Source organism: Lepeophtheirus salmonis, chromosome 4, assembly GCF_016086655.4.
Source record: "Lepeophtheirus salmonis chromosome 4, UVic_Lsal_1.4, whole genome shotgun sequence".
Lineage (NCBI taxonomy): Eukaryota > Metazoa > Arthropoda > Copepoda > Siphonostomatoida > Caligidae > Lepeophtheirus > Lepeophtheirus salmonis.
The window spans coordinates 32,760,085-32,778,469 of NC_052134.2; the positions used below are offsets into that span (position 1 = coordinate 32,760,085).

Below are 18,385 nucleotides of genomic sequence, written 5' to 3' on the forward strand. Positions count from 1 at the left end.
TACTTTTTTAGCTACATTCCATTGGTATTCAAAGTTTGTTACCGTTTTTCCCTGGTCTCGATATAATATGTATAGATTAAATACACAAATCCTCTTCAAAAATACTTTTTTTTGTAAAACAATAAAATACAAAAATCCTTTGTGAATGATAGGATTCTACAAAAAAATTCAAATTGGATCGAAACGTCGTTCATTATGTAATAATATTATTATTTATCACATTATACCTTGTAAAGTTTCTCATGTATACTTTTCGGTTATTTATTGATGATCGTGAATGATAATATATAATAACTTAAAAACTCTCAAAAATAGATCTTAATTACCCTTCGTCTGTCTTTTCATATCAAGTTGTGAATCTGTTTCGTTAGTTTGTAAGCCAAATTGTTGATGGAAGTAAATGTATCTGAGAAAATAATATTTCCTCAATTTGAATGTGAAGTCAAATTTCTTCATTCCGTAGAACAATTTTTCTATTATAAAAAGTAGAAATATTCTACCCAATTTAGTAGTCCTAGATTGCCAAGTCGTCACCGGATTTATAACCGTACATGTTTCTAAGTAACCATTGAAGATGATCGTATTACTCCATAATATTTTGACAACAGTATTTTAGGAATAAGAGGTTTTTAATCATTAGTGATAAGGCGTATAGAATACAGTTTAGTACTTTAACTTTCTTTAATGATTCAATACTTAAAATTGTGTCTCTTCAACACTAACAACAAAAGGGATTAGATTAATTATTACTGAGTCATAAGTAACAAAATCTTCACACATAGCAACAAATCATATATTGTACTCCCGTTAAGATAAGGAGAGTGTGCTGGGGGCCTGCATTCTATGCAGCTATGTCGTAATACATGGAAGAAGATGGTCGATGGATCGCAATTCTTAAATACTATTATTTATTATTAAAAATCGTAGAACATTTTCTATTTATTTTAAGTTATTAAACTAGGAATTTTCGCTAGGGATGTGCAACTAATTATGACCAAGTCAGGAATGGTTGGTTCTTTAACGTTTTGATTTATAAAAAGAAAAAGTATCTTCTTTGTTTCTTCAAAACAAAAATAAATAGACCTATACACAATATATATTTGATAACATAAAAAGTAAAAGTTGAACAACAAAGACTTAGTACCTACAACTTAATACCTTAGATAATATAATCTGCACTTTCTTTATTTAATGATGAACTATTAATACTTAACTAATAATTATTATGGATATCACTGAGTGTATTTAACTAATGAATATGAAAATTAAAACATAAAATATATTTATCATTTTGCTTAGTGAGAGGACTTCAAAACATAACGAAGTTGACAGTAGATACAAGCTGAAGGCTCTCCATCATCCAAGTTGATAAAAACTCTAGGATGCCCCAATGGGCCGCCCCCACCATCACAGGCAACAATTCTCTCAGTTACTTCAATTGGGGGTACTTTAGAAACAAGATCTATGGCGAATTTTTCATTAATTTCCTTCTCCGTATTAAGAAAACGAAAATTACGAAAGTCTGATTCATCCCATTGCTGTCCAGTATGTGTTTCCTTCGATCCAGAAGAAGTGTCTCTTAAAATCTACAAATAAAAAAGTAGATATGATATATTTATATAATTTTGATGCATCAATGCAAAAGCAACCTTAAACCGAAACCCAGAAAATGTCATATCTATATTACTTATATGACTTATTTCCGTCAAATATGGGCTTTATATTCTAAATATAGGATGGATTGAGATACCCAGGAATATCATCTATAGCCAATGGCTTTCATTTAATATATAATACTTTGCTTAGCTTTGATATGATATTTCAAATAGAATAGATCTCATTCTATTTGTATAACTGTTCAGAGAATGTTTTCTACCAATTTGCAGCACCTCCATAGGATTGATCAAAATAATGTATTTATAGAAATATAAGATAATTTGATTGAGAATACGTCTGTATTCCTGACTCACTTAAGAGCACAAGTATTTCAGCCTGTTTTTGTAACGATGAGCCAATTTTCTCTATATAAGAGACAAAGAGCAAGGAATGTACAATGACTCATGATTTTTTTCAAAACGACAATAATTAAGGACTTTTATGTCACCTACATCTTGTGTAAAATGAATACAGGGCACCTAGTATTTACTTAACATAAATGAAAATCAATTCAACTTTACCTGCATATATATTTCATATCAAACTTATTGAAATTATTTTTTTTTACAAAAAATGATCCATCACAATCAATAGTAGCTATATGATTTGATTAATAGCCATGAGTAATTAAAGATTAATAAGTTACAAATAAGTTCGTCAAACAGAAACAATCATTAATAATTATATTCCAAGGTCAACAAGTGACGGTTAACGCATACAAAGTACTATTACGTTTAAATATTATGTCGAATTAAGAATAATATCATCTTCATTGGAGACGTAGATAAAAAAAAATATGTCTCAAGAATAAATAATGATGACATGATAGCATATCTTGTACTCCAAAAGAACACTCAAAGTACAAACAAAAAGGTAATAGAAACTACGCAATAATTGATAATACATGTTTTATAAAAATAGTCACAAACAGGAACAGATGTACATATTATATAAAAGGTTTTGTGTTGATAACAAATTTAAATATACTCAAATACAGTAGGACCTCTATTGAAGAGTTTAATCTGAGGCTGATCTTCCTACGCGAAACAGATTGGACATGGCCGAAATCTGGGTAGGTATACTCATAATAGTTCAGGACGGGCCTGAGGAAAAGATAAATGTACGGCTTTTTTTTCAAAAATTTGAATATAATTTAGAAGTATATTTTTATAGAAAATAAAATGCAGGGCCTTGTATATACATTCTCTATACAAGTTTGAACTTTTATAAGCAAATTCTACAGGTCGCAACAAAAAAATGAGAAGAATGATTTTAAATGAAGGATTTATAGTACTTGGGGCAATAATTGAATATTCCATTAATGATTGCTATATTAATGGTGTAATTTTTGTCTACAAATGACTAAATATAAGTATTCTGTGGTACATTATAAAGTTCAAATGCCCACAGTTATGTTATTCATAAATACATAATAACCATGTAATGTGAATAGATCAAAATGAAATGATAGTATTAATGTAAAGTTGCTAATTAAAATGACCAATGTTGAAATTAAATAATACATTTCAAGAGAAAAAAATTGTAAATTGTACATTTGGTTAGACAAGTTGCAACTTGTTTAGACATAGCAATTTGTACACAGCATATATTTTTTTTTCTTCAATGCCCCACTTTTTAGAAAGTAAAAATTTCATTTTTTTTCTTTCAATTAATGAAAGTGCAGGGTAAACTGCAACCAGATAGGTTGGAGTAAGTCACTCCAACATATGTTGTGTTCATATTTAGGACCGAGGATCGGGGTATAGTCCAGTTCGGTCCCATTCAGTCCAGTCCTACTTGGCGGTCTTTAAAGAAGGTAAAATTGATCCCTCTTGACGTCGATGAGGGTGTTTTCGTTTTTTTTTATAAATTATTCCATTATATAATTAAGTAGCAACATAATATGTTCATATTATATCGTATTAGGATAATAATGAAGAAAAATTTAATTGCAAGATATGTGCAATAATCTTAATACATATTTAATATATCTTATTTGGCTTAATAAACCATTGATATTTTTCTGAAAAATTCCAAGGACCGATAGAACCTTACCTAAGACTGGACTGGACCAAATAAATAAGGACCGACACAACACTAGGAGTGACTAAGTCCAACTCTGGTTTAATCAATTCCAGAAGCTTTCTCGTATTCCAAATCAATAGTTTATCTTTTTCCAGAACTAAAATATTCATCTAAAAATCCTATTCAGTTTTATTACCTTCATCAACGAAGTTGATGTAATCGCCTCCGTTAATTTGTCGTGTCTGTTCGAAAGCAGGATTACGGAAAAAGTTAGAAACCGATTTTGGTAAAACTTTGTAGTGTATATGTTAACAGTATGAGGCCATGAAATGTTGAGAAATATAGATAACACAAAACGCTAAAAACACATAATTGACCATAACTTTGAAACAAATTCTGATGTATAACTCATAATAAAAATGATGTTAGGGCGAAGTATGCGCTCTGCCGAGTATTCATTCTATTTTTATATACAATTTACTTTCATTGATTTGTGTAGTTACGTAAATTGAGTTTTATTAGAAAGAACAGATTACCGCCTATATGAAAATTGTATATTTTTTAATAATTTGATAATTTTTTTCAACTTTTTTTATTACATGAAGGGGTTGTCCTCTCCAGCAATCATTATGCATAATATGTGTGTCATGAGGAGTGATGGGAGACTAGCTCTAGGAGGTATTCTAACACCAAAGCTCACAAGGTAGTTACTAGGATTTTTTAAAACTGTGTTAAGCTTTTTGACAATATTGACAAAAAAAAAAAATTTAGAATCGAAAAGATACATTTTAGGACTGTGAATATTTTCAATTACAATTTGTGACAAAAAATAAATACAAAATTTGACAACATAAATTTATTCATTTTTTTGACAAAATAAAACCCGTTGTCTTTTCGACAAATTTCAGTCAGTAACATCCAAAGGCATTTTCGCGATATGCAATAAATCGATTAATTGCGCAATAAATAAAAATGAGCGATATTTTTTTGCCGGCTGCAATAAATTTCATCTGCACGCTTCAAAGTAACTGGATATCCAAAGTTTTTAATCCGGTGTTGGTATTTCTTGCCCGGAATCTGCAAGAAAAGAAGCTATAGATTTGCATATGACCTGTTGAAGTATCCGCTTTCAGTCATATTTTTTGTTATTAGTTTGCACTTTTTTTACACAAAGGTACTAATTGGCAGTTTTGCCTGTATGTCTGAGCCTAATGCTTATTATTTGTTGAAGTGCAATCTGGTTTACATCTTTTTTATTTAGTGTTTAAATTGTATTTATTGTTTTTGGTTGTGTTTGGTTTTATTCAAGAGCATTTTTGGTTAAAATAATTTTTCTTATTTTTTTTTTGGATGTTTTGTTCATTAATTCTGGATATTTTAAATGTCTTCCAGATATCCAGTTCCAGGTTTCTTTAAAAGTAAAAGTTTATTGATCTTCGAAAGGGTGTACTTGCATTATTAAATTTTAACAAGTTGAAAATTGTGTCAAAACGGCAATATTATCGATTATCGCAATAATTTATTGTAAAATTAATTGCACACAAAAATGTGTTATCGTGACAGACCTAAGCATCCCCCTGCGGAAAAGTCAAGGATCGATTGGACTGAACTCCCGGCGTAGAAGGCAATCACTTCATGTAAAAAAGATGACAAAATGATATATATCCTTTTTTTAAATGGCAGAATCTGTTTTTTCCAATGATACAAAATTTAATAAAATTGTTCTACTAATAACTGAGCCTTGGATGAGGATACACATTACATGGTCTACCAAGAACCAAAGTGGATCAACATCCTAGGCTTTTATTAGCACAATTTAATTTAATATGGGGTACATAGTATAAGTTTGTCCGCAGTCCTATTTTCTCTTTCTATCTCGAAATCAGAGACAGCCGATAGTTTAAATTCAGTTATTACAACCTTTAAATAATAAGGAAACAACTTCGTTTAGGGAAGAATATATTATTGGAGTAGGAGGAGGGGGATCTCGACTTTGTTGTATATATATATAAAATTAACACATTGGAGGATCATGAAAATTGGAAGGTCTCATTAAATGGAGGAGGTTGTAAGTTTGTAAGGAGAGGAACTTTTAGTCGATCCGAGGCCAAAGGTGATCACATCTCAAGTACATAATCTTATTCGAGCAATTGTGATCGATAGAGTCGAGTTCCCTTTCTTCTTATTCCAATAATATATTCTTCGTTTTGCGATGCGTCGCTTCGTTGCACTTAGCGATTTATTTCCTTGTTATAAAACGTGGCAATAATTGCATTTCAACTATCCGCCTTCACTGTATCCAATTTTGAGAGAGAAAGATAAACTATGACCAGTGGACAAACTTATACAATTTGCCCGTGAAATACCAAAAATGTTTTCTCGCTTTGCAAAACATTTGTATAAAAAGACACCCGACAATCAAGGTTCTCCTGTACTTGAAAATATATTTATAAATATGTATGTAGTATCGAAAGCTATGTTTTATCAAATCAAATAAATAACTATTAACAAAATTTATGACAAATAAAAGTTCTACGTAATAGTTAAATAATTTGGTAGGGAAAATTACAAATAGGCCTGAGTCATAGGTGTAAACAATTTTTTTTTATCAAAATAACCTTAAGTCGATATTCCATCTGTTAAACATATGGTAAAATAAATAGGTAGAATAGAAATTGAAACTACCTTTATTTCTAAATTTATGTAATTTGTGTCAAAATACGCAGTATTTGTTTTATAAGAGCTTTTAATGAATATTAAAAAACAAAACTAACTTCGGAAAGCCGAGGCGCACGGTTAGAACCTATTACTTAAAGAAATTAAAATCTTCTCATAAAAGAGAATGGTCAAGAATAAGGTTGATTGAAATTAGGAAATTATTACAAAATCATTTCAAATATAACAAGAGTGTACATCCAGTAAAGTGCAAAACCTCTACTTAAAATCAAATTGTAGCAATGTTATGGTCAATTATGCATTTTTTACGTTTTGTTTACTCTCAAAATTTAATGGCCTCTTACTGTGACCATATATAACCTTAATACCAAGTTTGTACAAAATCCTATAGACTAACATACAGAGGCAAAAACATAAACTCCATTCAACTTCAACATAATTAATTAAAATATGAGTTTCAATATTTATGTCTATTAGGAATCCTCCAAACAAACAAACAAACAAACAGTAGTATATTTTTGTACAGATCAAAAAATTACATAAGATCTTTACTTTTTTCATAGTGAATATTTTTATTGAATATGTGCTGAGTTAACACAAAAACGATCATGAACAAAAATCAAGAAAAAGTATAATTTAAGTCCAATCTTTTTTGGACATAATTCCTTCAATTATAGGATTTTTATTCAAACTTTTGAGATGAGTTGAGATACCAAAGAATGTTAACTATAGTTAAGGTTTCATTTGATATATGATACTTAATTACAGGGGCATCCTCAGGGAGTGGTCTGGAGGGGCTGTAGACCTCCCTAAAATTAAGGAATTTATTCTTTGTACTAGAAAATTTAATATTTTAAATTTTTTCTCCAAAATTTTTCCAAAATAAGCTGTGGATTTTCGATATTTCTTTTCAAAAAATTTAATATTTGACATTGAATTTTTGAAATTTTTTCAAAAAAATTACAAAACCAAACCCCCCTCCCTAAAAAAATTTTCTCCTACGGACGCCCCTAAATTATTGTCTCGATATGACTCATTTAAATGCATAAAATCTTTCTAATTGTATATAATTTCATTGTGATGCTGAATTTTTCTTACTTTAAGTGTAATTTGCTGCGCCTCTAATAGAATAATTAAATTAACTCAATTATAGAAACTGACGATAATTTGTTTAACAACCTACAAAAGTAATCCAAGCTCAATTTTGAGAAAAATAATTCTGGGTTGCTTATTTGTAGACGGGCAACATATATCCCTTTTGACATCCACCTAAAATATCACATTGGCCCAGGACGGCTAAACTGTATTACTCTTAGAGAATTACTACTCAAGAAAGTCAAAGGTACCCTAAATAATACCCTATTATCGTTTCGTTTCCCTTCAATTAATATATTACGTCCCACTCGTAGAAGAAGTTTTCATAAATGTTTACCAAAAGTATATAATTTAATAGCAATATTATGTGTTTTTTTATTTCTAATTTTTTTTAGATCTTATATTTTCTATTAAGCAAAAAAGTTAAAAAGAAAAAACGCACTATATGCGATACAACAACACATCATTTGTCATTTTTTATAAGTAATTATAATCATTTTAGAGTCAAACTATATTAAAACTTTTAAGATGGTTTATTCATATAAAATAGTTAATTATTATAAACGGCTCTGCTTGGGCATATATGAACAATTTTCTTTCTGTAAAAATTAAAAAATTTAGAAGCTTCAAAAGCAACGTGCAACCTCAAACATTTCTCCATTTTTTACCAAAAAAATTTTTTTTTACTAAATTTATCCTATATTTCAATAATACTAAACTTAGACCCACTCTACTATCGTGAAACCAAAGTAAAAGTGTAACAAATCACAAACACAATTTGTTAAAAATGAAATAATTGTAGAGCATAATATGTAGGTACTTTTCTAATTCCCAATATTTGATAAATGTTGAAAGAGAAAAATTATCGAAAACCTTAATCGATGTTGATATGTCAAAACAATATATTACATTAGTTACACTTTTGCTCCAAATCTACAGTCCTTAATATCATTTATTGTGAACGAATCTATGTTATAGTTTTTTTAACATAACACAGATAATTGCATGTCTTATGTCCAATCCAAGCTTTGCATTTGGAAAAAGTTGATTTAGGATACTACATCATTAAGATGAAATGTTTATAATACAAAGTTAGTTTGTGTCAAAACTCAAAAGTAATTAAATGTTTATGTATGTCTTGCTATGAAGCATTCTATTATACATAATGGATTGAATGATGAGATAATAAAATACATTAATTATTTATATCTAGGTAGGAATACATTTATGAATAAAAAAATTTCGTACAATTTCTTTAGAAATTACAAATACATTCAAGAATCAGAAATTATGTATAAATAGAATGAGTAAGAATAGAACAAAGCAACGTTAACAAATAAATCATTGCATTCGTTTTCTGACTTTTTAAAATAAAATTAGCCTGGGCTCATATGAACAATGCAATATCGATTGCCCATGAGATGTTCCATCTCTCATCAAATTTAATATCGTATACATCTAGAGATTAGCCTTGAATGACTCATCATTTACTTTAAATATGAAATAATTTGTGTTTCCATCCATTCACGAATTATAATTTAATTTCCCTCTTGAACAGAAAGGAACATTTTTTTAAACAAAATGAAGTCCAACTTACAGCTGTGGATGAAAGGGATCTAGTAGGATTCAGAGCTGAAGCCCACTTTGGAGTCGAGCTGAGAGTTTGTCTCATGAGGTTTAACATCATAGCACAGTGGAAATGTCAACCAATTTCCTGCAGAATTTGTATTAATAAAAAAATTAATAATTAGTATTTAGTATTTACGCTATCTAACATTTATTAGCCTTGGGAGAGAAGAAGAAACACAACAGCTGATTCCTAGCAGTTTACTTTATTTTCTTTCAATTCAGCTTCAGATCACGTACGTAGCCAGTAGCTATTTCATCACTTTTCACAGAGTATTAGTCAATAGCCAAGAAAGTGGCTATTTTTCTAGTGGCCTTAAACCTGCAATGAAGTTAGCTTATATTCTGATGATATTCATGTATAATATTTGAGGCAAATAATCCAATGGACCAATATTTCCAATAGTACAGCTCATTTGTTCGGCAGATATATCTGTCCGAGACGGCTAAGAACTACCATTTTGTCATTTTAGCGCATAATAAGTGTTTTGTAAATCGTTTTCACTGACGTCATAAATTGCATCATAATTAAAAAAGACGCCATTTTGGGGGTTCAAAATTGATATTCTTATTACGTAATTACATAAAATGTACAAATTTCCAATAAATCCTTATGAAACTTCTTCAAATGGCATTAAGAATAAAAAAAATACTTGCAATTAATATAAATATCAATTACAGACACTAAATATTTAGCTTTAGTAAAACTTATACGAACTAAAAATGGCTAGATTTGTATTATTTTTTTTATTTCTGATTAGCGACGAGAAAAATAGGATAGCTATAGACAAAAATCTTTCAAATGAAACACGAAAATAAGATTCTGTAACGATTACGAGGTAAACATATACATTTTGAATTCATTTTAGGGTCAGATATATAATAAAACTAGGCAAAAGGGGGATAATATTTTTATAGACTTTAAGGTCATTTATTTATTGCTCCCATTTTGACATCAACATCAGCTATAAAATGTTAATCCAATGAATTCTTAGATTTAAATCTAAGAATTCATTGGTTGATCACTATTGTCTGTAATATTATTAATGAAAACAGGCTTTTCATTGTTATAAAATTTGGTTGTTTAGGCCGACATGAATAATCATAGAGAAATTTCTTTCTATATGTAAATAATGCTGACGTCACATGGAAATGCTCTATTACAGAAAGGAAGGGCCTCAAAAAAATAACCAGATTATAGCAAAATCTTGACAAATCTGAGTTTTTTCAAACTCTTTTTTAAGTTATGTTTTTTTTCAATGCTACATGACTCAATATGAAGTTGATATAATTGGGCCGGAGGCCGAGTTTGCCACCATACAGCAGTTGGTGTGCCTGAACATTTTGCGCTCTATTTTCTTTTTTTATTTCCCTCCTTGTTGACTTGTTATTTTAAGTCCGGCCTTGTGTTTGTGTTTCCATTGGCATTATACACTTGGAATACTCGAGCTCAACAGGTCCATTGTCCGGTTTTCCTGTAAACTAAAATATGGACTTTTTGGAATATGGGGATGTGAAGATCGAATCTCGCGGTCGAATGGTGAGTTAGTTCCCGAGTCCTTGTCTCCATATTGTAGTAATGTTGTAATTCCTTTGATTGTTTAGGCGGAAGGGCGACTCAAGTTGACGGATGAGAAAATCACGTTTAAATATGCGGAGAAGGGTAAAATGGAGACGATCCCCATGGAGAGTATTGAACTTGTGAATTGGCAACGTATGGCTGGTGGCTGGGGCATTCGTCTGTTCGATAAGGATGGGAATCTGCATCGGTTTGCTGGATTCAAGGATGGAGTAAGTGAGGATGGGATTTGAGTGAAGAGCGGATTCATTTTCAGTCTTTGTCTACTTATACTTTTTTAGGAACGAGAGCGTTTGGCCAATTTCTTTTCTCAAACCTGCAAAAAGGACATGTTGAATCGTGAGCTCTCTGTGAAGGGATGGAATTGGGGAACGGTGAACTTCGACGGATCTGTTTTAGGATTCGAAGTGGGCGGAAAGGGGGATGCCTTTGAAATCCCTCTTCAATATGTGAATCAATGCATTACTGGACGTAATGAAGTGACACTGGAATTCAATTTGAATGAAGATGCTGCCGTCAATTTGAGTGAACTTCGTTTTCATATCCCTACCTCTGAGAATGCGGGAGAAGATGCCATCGAAAACTTTAAGGAACAAGTAATGAAGAATGCAAGTGTGGTGGACTCATCTGGCTCTGCCATTGCCATTCTTCAAAACGTACATTGTCTCTCTCCTCGTGGTCGCTATGACGTTAAAATCTATAATACATTTCTTCATCTTCATGGAAAGACCTTTGATTATAAAATATCAATGACGACGATCACACGCATGTTCCTTCTGCCGCACAAGGATCAACGGCAACGCTACTTCGTTGTTAAATTGGATCCCCCTATCAAACAAGGTCAAACACGCTATCATTACCTTGTTCTTAACTTTCACGAAGATGAGGAGGAAGAGGTAGAGCTCCCTTTCACGGAAGAGGAGCTCAAGGATAGATTTGATGGAAAACTTCCAAAAGAAGTGAAAGGTCTAACCTATGAGGTTTTAGGAACCATTCTTAAAGCCTTAATCAACAAGAAGATTACTATGCCGGGCTCATTTCTGGGACATTCTGGAACACCTGTTATTTCATGTTCCCACAGAGCAGTCTCTGGTTTTATTTATCCTCTCGAGCGTGGATTTATGTTTGTGTATAAGCCTCCTATTTTTCTTCGTTATGATGAAGTTCGTGGTGTTACATTTGAGCGTTCGGGAGGTTCCACGCGCTCATTTGATGTATCTGTCAACCTCAAAAACAATGATATTGTCTACACATTCTCTTCCATTGAAAAAGGCGAATATCAAAAGCTCTATGACTATTTGAAATCAAAGAATCTAAACCTTAAAGTATCAGGAAAAACAAATAAATCTGGAATTGATTGGGGAGATGATCGTAAAGTGGATCATCACTTGCACAACGTCATTGCATCTGCCAATGAACTTTCTTCCGAGCTGTCCTCAGACGATACAGACTTTAATCCAGATGCCTTAGAAGCTCTTAGTGCTAAAGAAGAGTATGACTCTGAACCTTCAACGACCTCTACTGAGGAGAGTGACGTTGAAGGAACAGGACCTGAAGCGGATGCTAAACGTGAGGAAAAACGCAAAAAGAAGGAACTAAGGCGGGTTGAAAAAGAGAGTGAAAAAAGTAAAAAGCCTGTTTCATCCAAGAAGAAAGAAGGTGGAGGATCCAGTGGACAAAGGAAAAAGAAAACTAAATTACCCGGACAACCCAAAAGAAATCAATCTGCTTATTTCCTTTGGATGAATGAAAATCGAGAGAAAATTAAATCAGATTTTCCAGGGCTGAGCATTACTGAATTCGGTAAAAAGGCTGGAGAACTATGGAAGGATCTTAAAGACAAAACGGTAAATGACAGCTGCTTACATTATAATTAACTTCATTATTCTTTATTTATATATCTGTAAATATAGGACTGGGATGCGAAAGCAGCTGAAGATAAAAAAAGATATGACGAAGATATGAGGAAATGGAAGAGTAGTAGCACCTACCAAGAGGCCACATCCAAGAGTAAATCATCTAAATCATCATCCTCATCAAGCAAAAAGTCACCTAAAAAACCAGCTATATCTGTTCCTCAAACTGGATCCTTCAAAAGTAAAGAATTTATCGAAGATTCTACCGATTCTTCAGATAATGATAATCGAAAAAAGAAAAAGAAATCCAAAGATGGGAAGAATGTATCCAAGAGTTCTTCGGATGAAGAAATGAAGTCTGAAAATAGCGATTAAATGTTGGCTTTCTTTCTTTCAGATATTTGTAAGACGGTAAACTTATAGCTCAGATCAGTTTACTAATGTCATTATTGTGATTCGGAGCATACTTAAGTATGTTTTGTCTGTATAATTTCTCTTAGTTTTTTTATATGCCTAACCCCTTTGAAGGTATTTTAACAATAAAAGATTATTTATATGTATATGACCGATTCTTTTGAATTTGCATAAAATACATGTTAACAAACGAATACTCATTTTTTGGTGAAATAGTTAATTTTACTCAGTTACTCAAATCGAAATACTACCATTTTTTATAGAACATTGCGTACATGGATCGTGATATTAACTCAGTATGTATATTTGTTTTAAAAATGGATTGATGGTGTTAAAATTTATATTATATGAGCGGCTAAGACAATTCCGTTGCGGCCTCAGCGGCGGGTGGATTTCTCTTTTTCTTTTTGAACTTGCTAATAACTCTAGATGTAGTTGTGAAACTGAGGGTCTTCTTTTCTTTGAGAGCATGGCGTACTCTCTGAAGGAATCCTTTATGTTTATCCTCCTCAAAGTATTTACCTTTCAAAAACATATCGCTCAGATACTGATACTCCTCTGAGTTGTCTGTCTCATACAAGGTGATAATCTTTTGTTTCATATCATCATTCGTTTTTGGGACCATTCTGTAACGTGTTTTGGGATCAGTGGTGTAGGACTTATAGTTTGGTTTGAGATTACCTCCCTGTCCTCCATCTGACGTCTGGGTTAACATCTTGTAAATATTTTCTCTTTCAGCCAAAATATCCATAGGATTCTTCCTAGCGACACACCATTGACGAAACATCCATGCTGCATCCATACATGATAAGAAACCTCGAGCACAGCCTGTGCCCTCAGGCCAAAAAGGCTCTAGGAGAGAATCTCCAACAATGGACATAAGTAAGGTGCATCCATTGGATACACGTATTTTGCAGGAATTTTTAGCTGAGTAGAGATTTGTAAAATCAAAGATTGCAACGTCTGGCTGACCTCTACTATTGAGTTGAAAGTCAGTATGGGGCAAGACTTTTGAAAAGGATTTTGTGGCAAAAAGAGCAGCATCTTTTGCACAAGCGTACAAGGCTTCTTTATTCACATTGGTTGGTGCAAGCAACAATTTTCGATCATCTTCATCCTGAATGAGAACTCCCTTATCCAATAATGATTTTTTGAGAGCAGTCATAACAAAATAATGTGTTTCTCCTCGATAATAAACCAGATTTTCTAATGATATCCCAAACTCATCAACCATTGCTTTGAAAAATTGTTGATCGTACTGCCTGCTGATTCCAGAGATTTGGCGTGTTGCTTTTTCCTCCGAGGTTCCTTTATTTTGAAAATTGGCAGTAATAGCAATGGACAACTTGGCATCTAGGGACCTCCGATTAAAACCCTCAATGGCTACCTTCTTTCCGCTCGCAATGATCAAAAAGTCAAACTCAAAGTTATCCATAAATTCACCACTTGGTGTGACTTTGGCTTTCCAACGAGAAGAATCTGTAGGCTCAATAAGGTCATCAAATGTACAAACTAGGACTTTGACACCCATCATTAATATGATTTTTGAAAGGAGCAATTGTAGAGTTCTTATGCCAATGTGATTAATGGCTCCCGAGCAAAAAGAACCAAAAAGTTTTTTGGCTCCAAGCATTTTTAAATCATCTATTAAAAATTTCCATATTTTTAACACATTATTACGGGAGAAGTTCCCACGTCGCTCCAGAATTACAGTTTGTGATCCTAGAAATATAATAATAAAAGTGTTTATATTAGTAAATTACTCAATTGTAAAATTGAGGTCATCGAAATGAGGGTTTAGAAAGTAGAGCATAACATGCATGTAAAAAAATAAAATAATAATGACTCGAAAAATATATGTGTAACTTGAATTTAAAGCATTTTAAAGTTCTTCTTACCTAATAATTGAGTCTCAACTGCAGTTCGAAGACCACAGGGTCCACATCCCACAACAAGAGTTTTTTTATTTTCACAAACACTATTCGCACCGTACGGTTTTTGTGCTGCTTTTTTATCCAAAATCTTCCAAATTTCTTTGTATTTATAAGGCAAATGATCCTTTAAAGCCCGCTTCAACTTTGGGTAAAACACTGAGAAAGGTCCCCCAAAGGGAAAATTAAGGATTTCACATAGCTTCACAAATGACTCTAAGGTATCCTGGAAATTGGTTCCTTCATAAAATGAGATAAATAATTCGATTGCTTCTTTCGGTGGAGGTGGCCCTGATGAAGCTTGCTCTGAGCGTCGAGGAGTCCAGAGAGGAGGCATCCTGTCTCTGTGTCTTTTCGTTCTTTAATGAAAGTTAAGTCTAGTAGATGTTATGCTTTTTAAATAAACTTTTCCGAGTGCATGTCTGCTTGCTTGTTTGTTTCATGTATATGTTGCTTATATACATATGTATGTACTGTTTGAAGTTGGTGAGCTTACTACTTTCTTATAAGTTTCTTAAGAAACTTGGAATTCTATTTTACATTATATGTACATAATATTAATTATCCGAGGAGAGTGTGTGTCACTTTTAGTCAAAAGGCGTAGTATCCTGCCCATTGTTATCTAAAATGATTTAACTATGATTAAAAAGACGAATTAAAATATTCACGAGGTATTAAAATTATATCATTCTATTAACCAGAGATGACAAACTTACTGCTTCATTACTCATTAATTAATAATTTATTGCGTGATTGTAAAACAGAATATTGGCTCATTTATTCAATTGTTATAAACAACTTTTTTTAAATCCCACTTAATAACCTTGCTTCTAAAGAATTTTTAATAAACTGCATATATTATTGAATGGCACTCATCCTAATGTGATGGAAAAAACACTTATATTGCAGTTCATTTATTCAAAAGAACTTTATCTTCGCTTTTTATCTCTTATCTTTGATTATAATTAATTCTATTAAACGTAAAAATGTATCAATTAATTATTTATCATACACATTTATTTTTATCGGGACGGTCTTAAAATAATAACATTTATAAAGTTGTGGATCCTTCTGCACCAGTGATTCTCAATATTTTCATCACTGCGGGGACCCTAGGTATATTTTATTGGGTGGTAGCAATTAGTCCTTTAGTAGCAACTAACTCAGGGATTTTTATGAAAGACATTTTCATGACCTGATTAACTTTGCAGAACCTTAAACGGTGCACTACGTTGCACAAGTACTTTGATTTGCCCATTTATGACTATTTTGCACAATAGGAGGAGTAACCAAAGCCATTTCATACCATAAGAAGCAACTATAGGTCAGAGATGTCTAACTTTTTTTTAATCGAGGGTCATATACGCATTGTAATTTATATCAAATTGTTGTAACTGTAAAACAAAAGAAGTATAGAGAAATATATAATTATTTTGTGGGTCACATCCTGCCCATAGGCCTTGAGTTAGTTAGTCCTGCTATAAAGGCTATGTAAAAAGTGTGTACTCAAGTAGAAGGGGAGGGGGGCATTGAAATTTGTGAACACATGCTAAATGAGGTAGGTACATTATGTGGATCAAATGCAAACATGGAAGAGATGGGTAAAAAATACCAGAACCTTTCGAACATACTTTGTTCATGGCACCTTAAAGAAATCCATTATTATCATTTTCGGGAAAGGCCAATACGACCAAACATTCAATCTTTTAACAACCATACAATTAAAGTTAATTATTAAATTAACTTAATGATCGTGGTATTACTGATGTATCGGACTTTTGTTGACGTCATCACTTCACACCCCTAAAATTTCTTTCCAATTCATGCTACGAAGAGTCAAATAAGTTTTCCTAGTCCTCAACATTCTCTTAAAACATAAAGCTGGTCGAGCACCCTCATCGGTGGGTTTAATAACATTTTATTAAAAAAATAAAATGGCAGGTTCTTATTCAATATTTACAATTTAATTAATTCTTCAATACATTATTGTTCCTCCTAGATGAGGGCAGAGGGGGGTTGTAGATGGCTCGGAGAGTGAGATACTATGGTGTAAAAGGTCTTGTACGGAGTTTAAAGGGTTGAGGGGGGGGGTATAGTTGTCCTGTTTCCATGTAGATGTTAATATTTTCAAATGCGGTCAATCCGGTGGAAGCAAATGGAAACCACATATCACTGGCATAGTGGTTTAAGCGATTAAAGGCCAAGGAACTTAAGGGTTTGTTTTGCGTTCAACCCCTTTCTACCTCAGACTTATGCTAAAGAGGTAAAATTAAAAAATAAATTTTTGAAAAGAATAATGTATGCAATGTACAGGCCCGTTATGATGGAAATGCCAGTCGGAAAATTTAGTATAATATAGGCAAAAATTATAATATTTTTCTGTAAAAGATAGTTGAAAAAATTCTTGAATAAAAAAATGTCAACTAAAATTTGTCTTTTATAAAAACAAGGTATTCAAAACTTTTAAAAGTTGGAACTCTTGGGGGCTAACTCCAACATTTATTAGGTCATGATTCGGAACCAAGGTCGCTTTCTTTAGGGGGAAGGCATTTGGGAACTTGCTCTCGTGCCTTTGAAACTTTTATAATATAATTCATTATAGAATACAAGTGGACATATATAGAATATGTAGAATTACTCCAATGTCGATCCCCAATTCTACTCTGAGTCCAACCAGGATTTACAATTATAACTCTGCTACAAATCCTAAGGGACGTCCCATCTTTTACGTGCACACACGAATATTCAATAAGATTTTTAATTTAAATGAATCTATTTAGGAAAGGATGCTCACTACTATGAAATTAAATAATAATTACGACTGCTAAGGAAAAGAAAAATCCTTCTTTATACTACCAATTAAAAATTAACGGGCCAGCTAAAAAAATACATCGAATTTTTATTACTGAACATACCCTTTTATAGTAAAATAGAATTTATATACAAAAATTACTATTTTAATGGAGGCATGATTTTTATTAATAACATTATGATTATTCCAACCTACACTTTATTTAAAAAAGTGTTCTATCTTCCAATGGGTAAATTTTCAAAAATAACAAAAAAGAAGGTAACTATTAAGGATGTACCAAATACCAAATTTTAGTCAAATCTGTTTCATATACGCATATATGTGCGCTCAAGCCTCCCTAAAATAGGCCTGGTGCTTGATACTAATATAGACTTTATATGTTATAATTATGGACTTGAAATGAGTTTGAAAGAATTCTGAGGACTCTATCAGAATATTCATGTACTTCAACATGACGGGAATCGATAAAAATATTCAAGGACTTGAGACTCGACTTAAAATTGAAGTATAATGACTTTTCCTACCTCTGAATATATGTAAATGTACTACGTTGAGTACTCACGGAGATGCAAATATTGCTCTTATTACTTAAAAAGATACGGATATTATGAAAAGTAGAGAAACTTTCAAATATGGAAGTATTAAATATTCACTATTAGATGCTTACAAGTCCTACATTCATACATACAGAAAATGAATATTTATTTGCTTTGCT

The 18,385-nt window shown here is 32.0% G+C and overlaps 3 protein-coding genes across 6 annotated transcripts in view; 1 reads left to right on the forward strand and 2 right to left on the reverse strand.

The window, feature by feature from the left end:
• On the reverse strand, window positions 1-18,379 carry ND-13A (NADH dehydrogenase (ubiquinone) 13 kDa A subunit). The gene is made up of 3 exons (XM_071887838.1): window positions 18,370-18,379; window positions 9,050-9,166; window positions 1-1,586 (listed from the first exon to the last, which is right to left on the reverse strand). The coding sequence occupies exons 2-3, from the start codon at window positions 9,137-9,139 to the stop codon at window positions 1,296-1,298; spliced, it is 381 nt and encodes a 126-aa protein (XP_071743939.1). The 5' UTR covers window positions 9,140-9,166; window positions 18,370-18,379; the 3' UTR covers window positions 1-1,295.
• Ssrp (structure specific recognition protein) lies at window positions 9,494-13,127 on the forward strand. The gene is made up of 4 exons (XM_040709862.2): window positions 9,494-10,618; window positions 10,684-10,869; window positions 10,939-12,504; window positions 12,571-13,127. Exons 1-4 carry the CDS (start codon window positions 10,568-10,570, stop codon window positions 12,886-12,888), a joined length of 2,121 nt encoding a protein of 706 aa, XP_040565796.1. The 5' UTR covers window positions 9,494-10,567; the 3' UTR covers window positions 12,889-13,127.
• The window catches only part of LOC121115743 (F-actin-monooxygenase mical1), a 21,741-nt gene continuing 16,566 nt past the window's right edge, over window positions 13,211-18,385 (reverse strand). For 2 of the 4 annotated variants that reach the window (XM_071887835.1, XM_071887837.1), the window contains 2 exons: window positions 14,826-15,480; window positions 13,211-14,649 (listed from right to left, as the gene is read on the reverse strand). In XM_071887835.1, the coding sequence (XP_071743936.1) occupies window positions 13,283-14,649; window positions 14,826-15,195 (1,737 nt within the window). In that variant the 5' untranslated portion in view covers window positions 15,196-15,480 and the 3' untranslated portion in view covers window positions 13,211-13,282. Of the gene's footprint in view, window positions 14,650-14,825; window positions 15,495-15,574; window positions 15,759-18,385 lie in introns of those variants that run through there. The other 2 variants (XM_071887836.1, XM_040709864.2) reach the window with 2 other exon arrangements.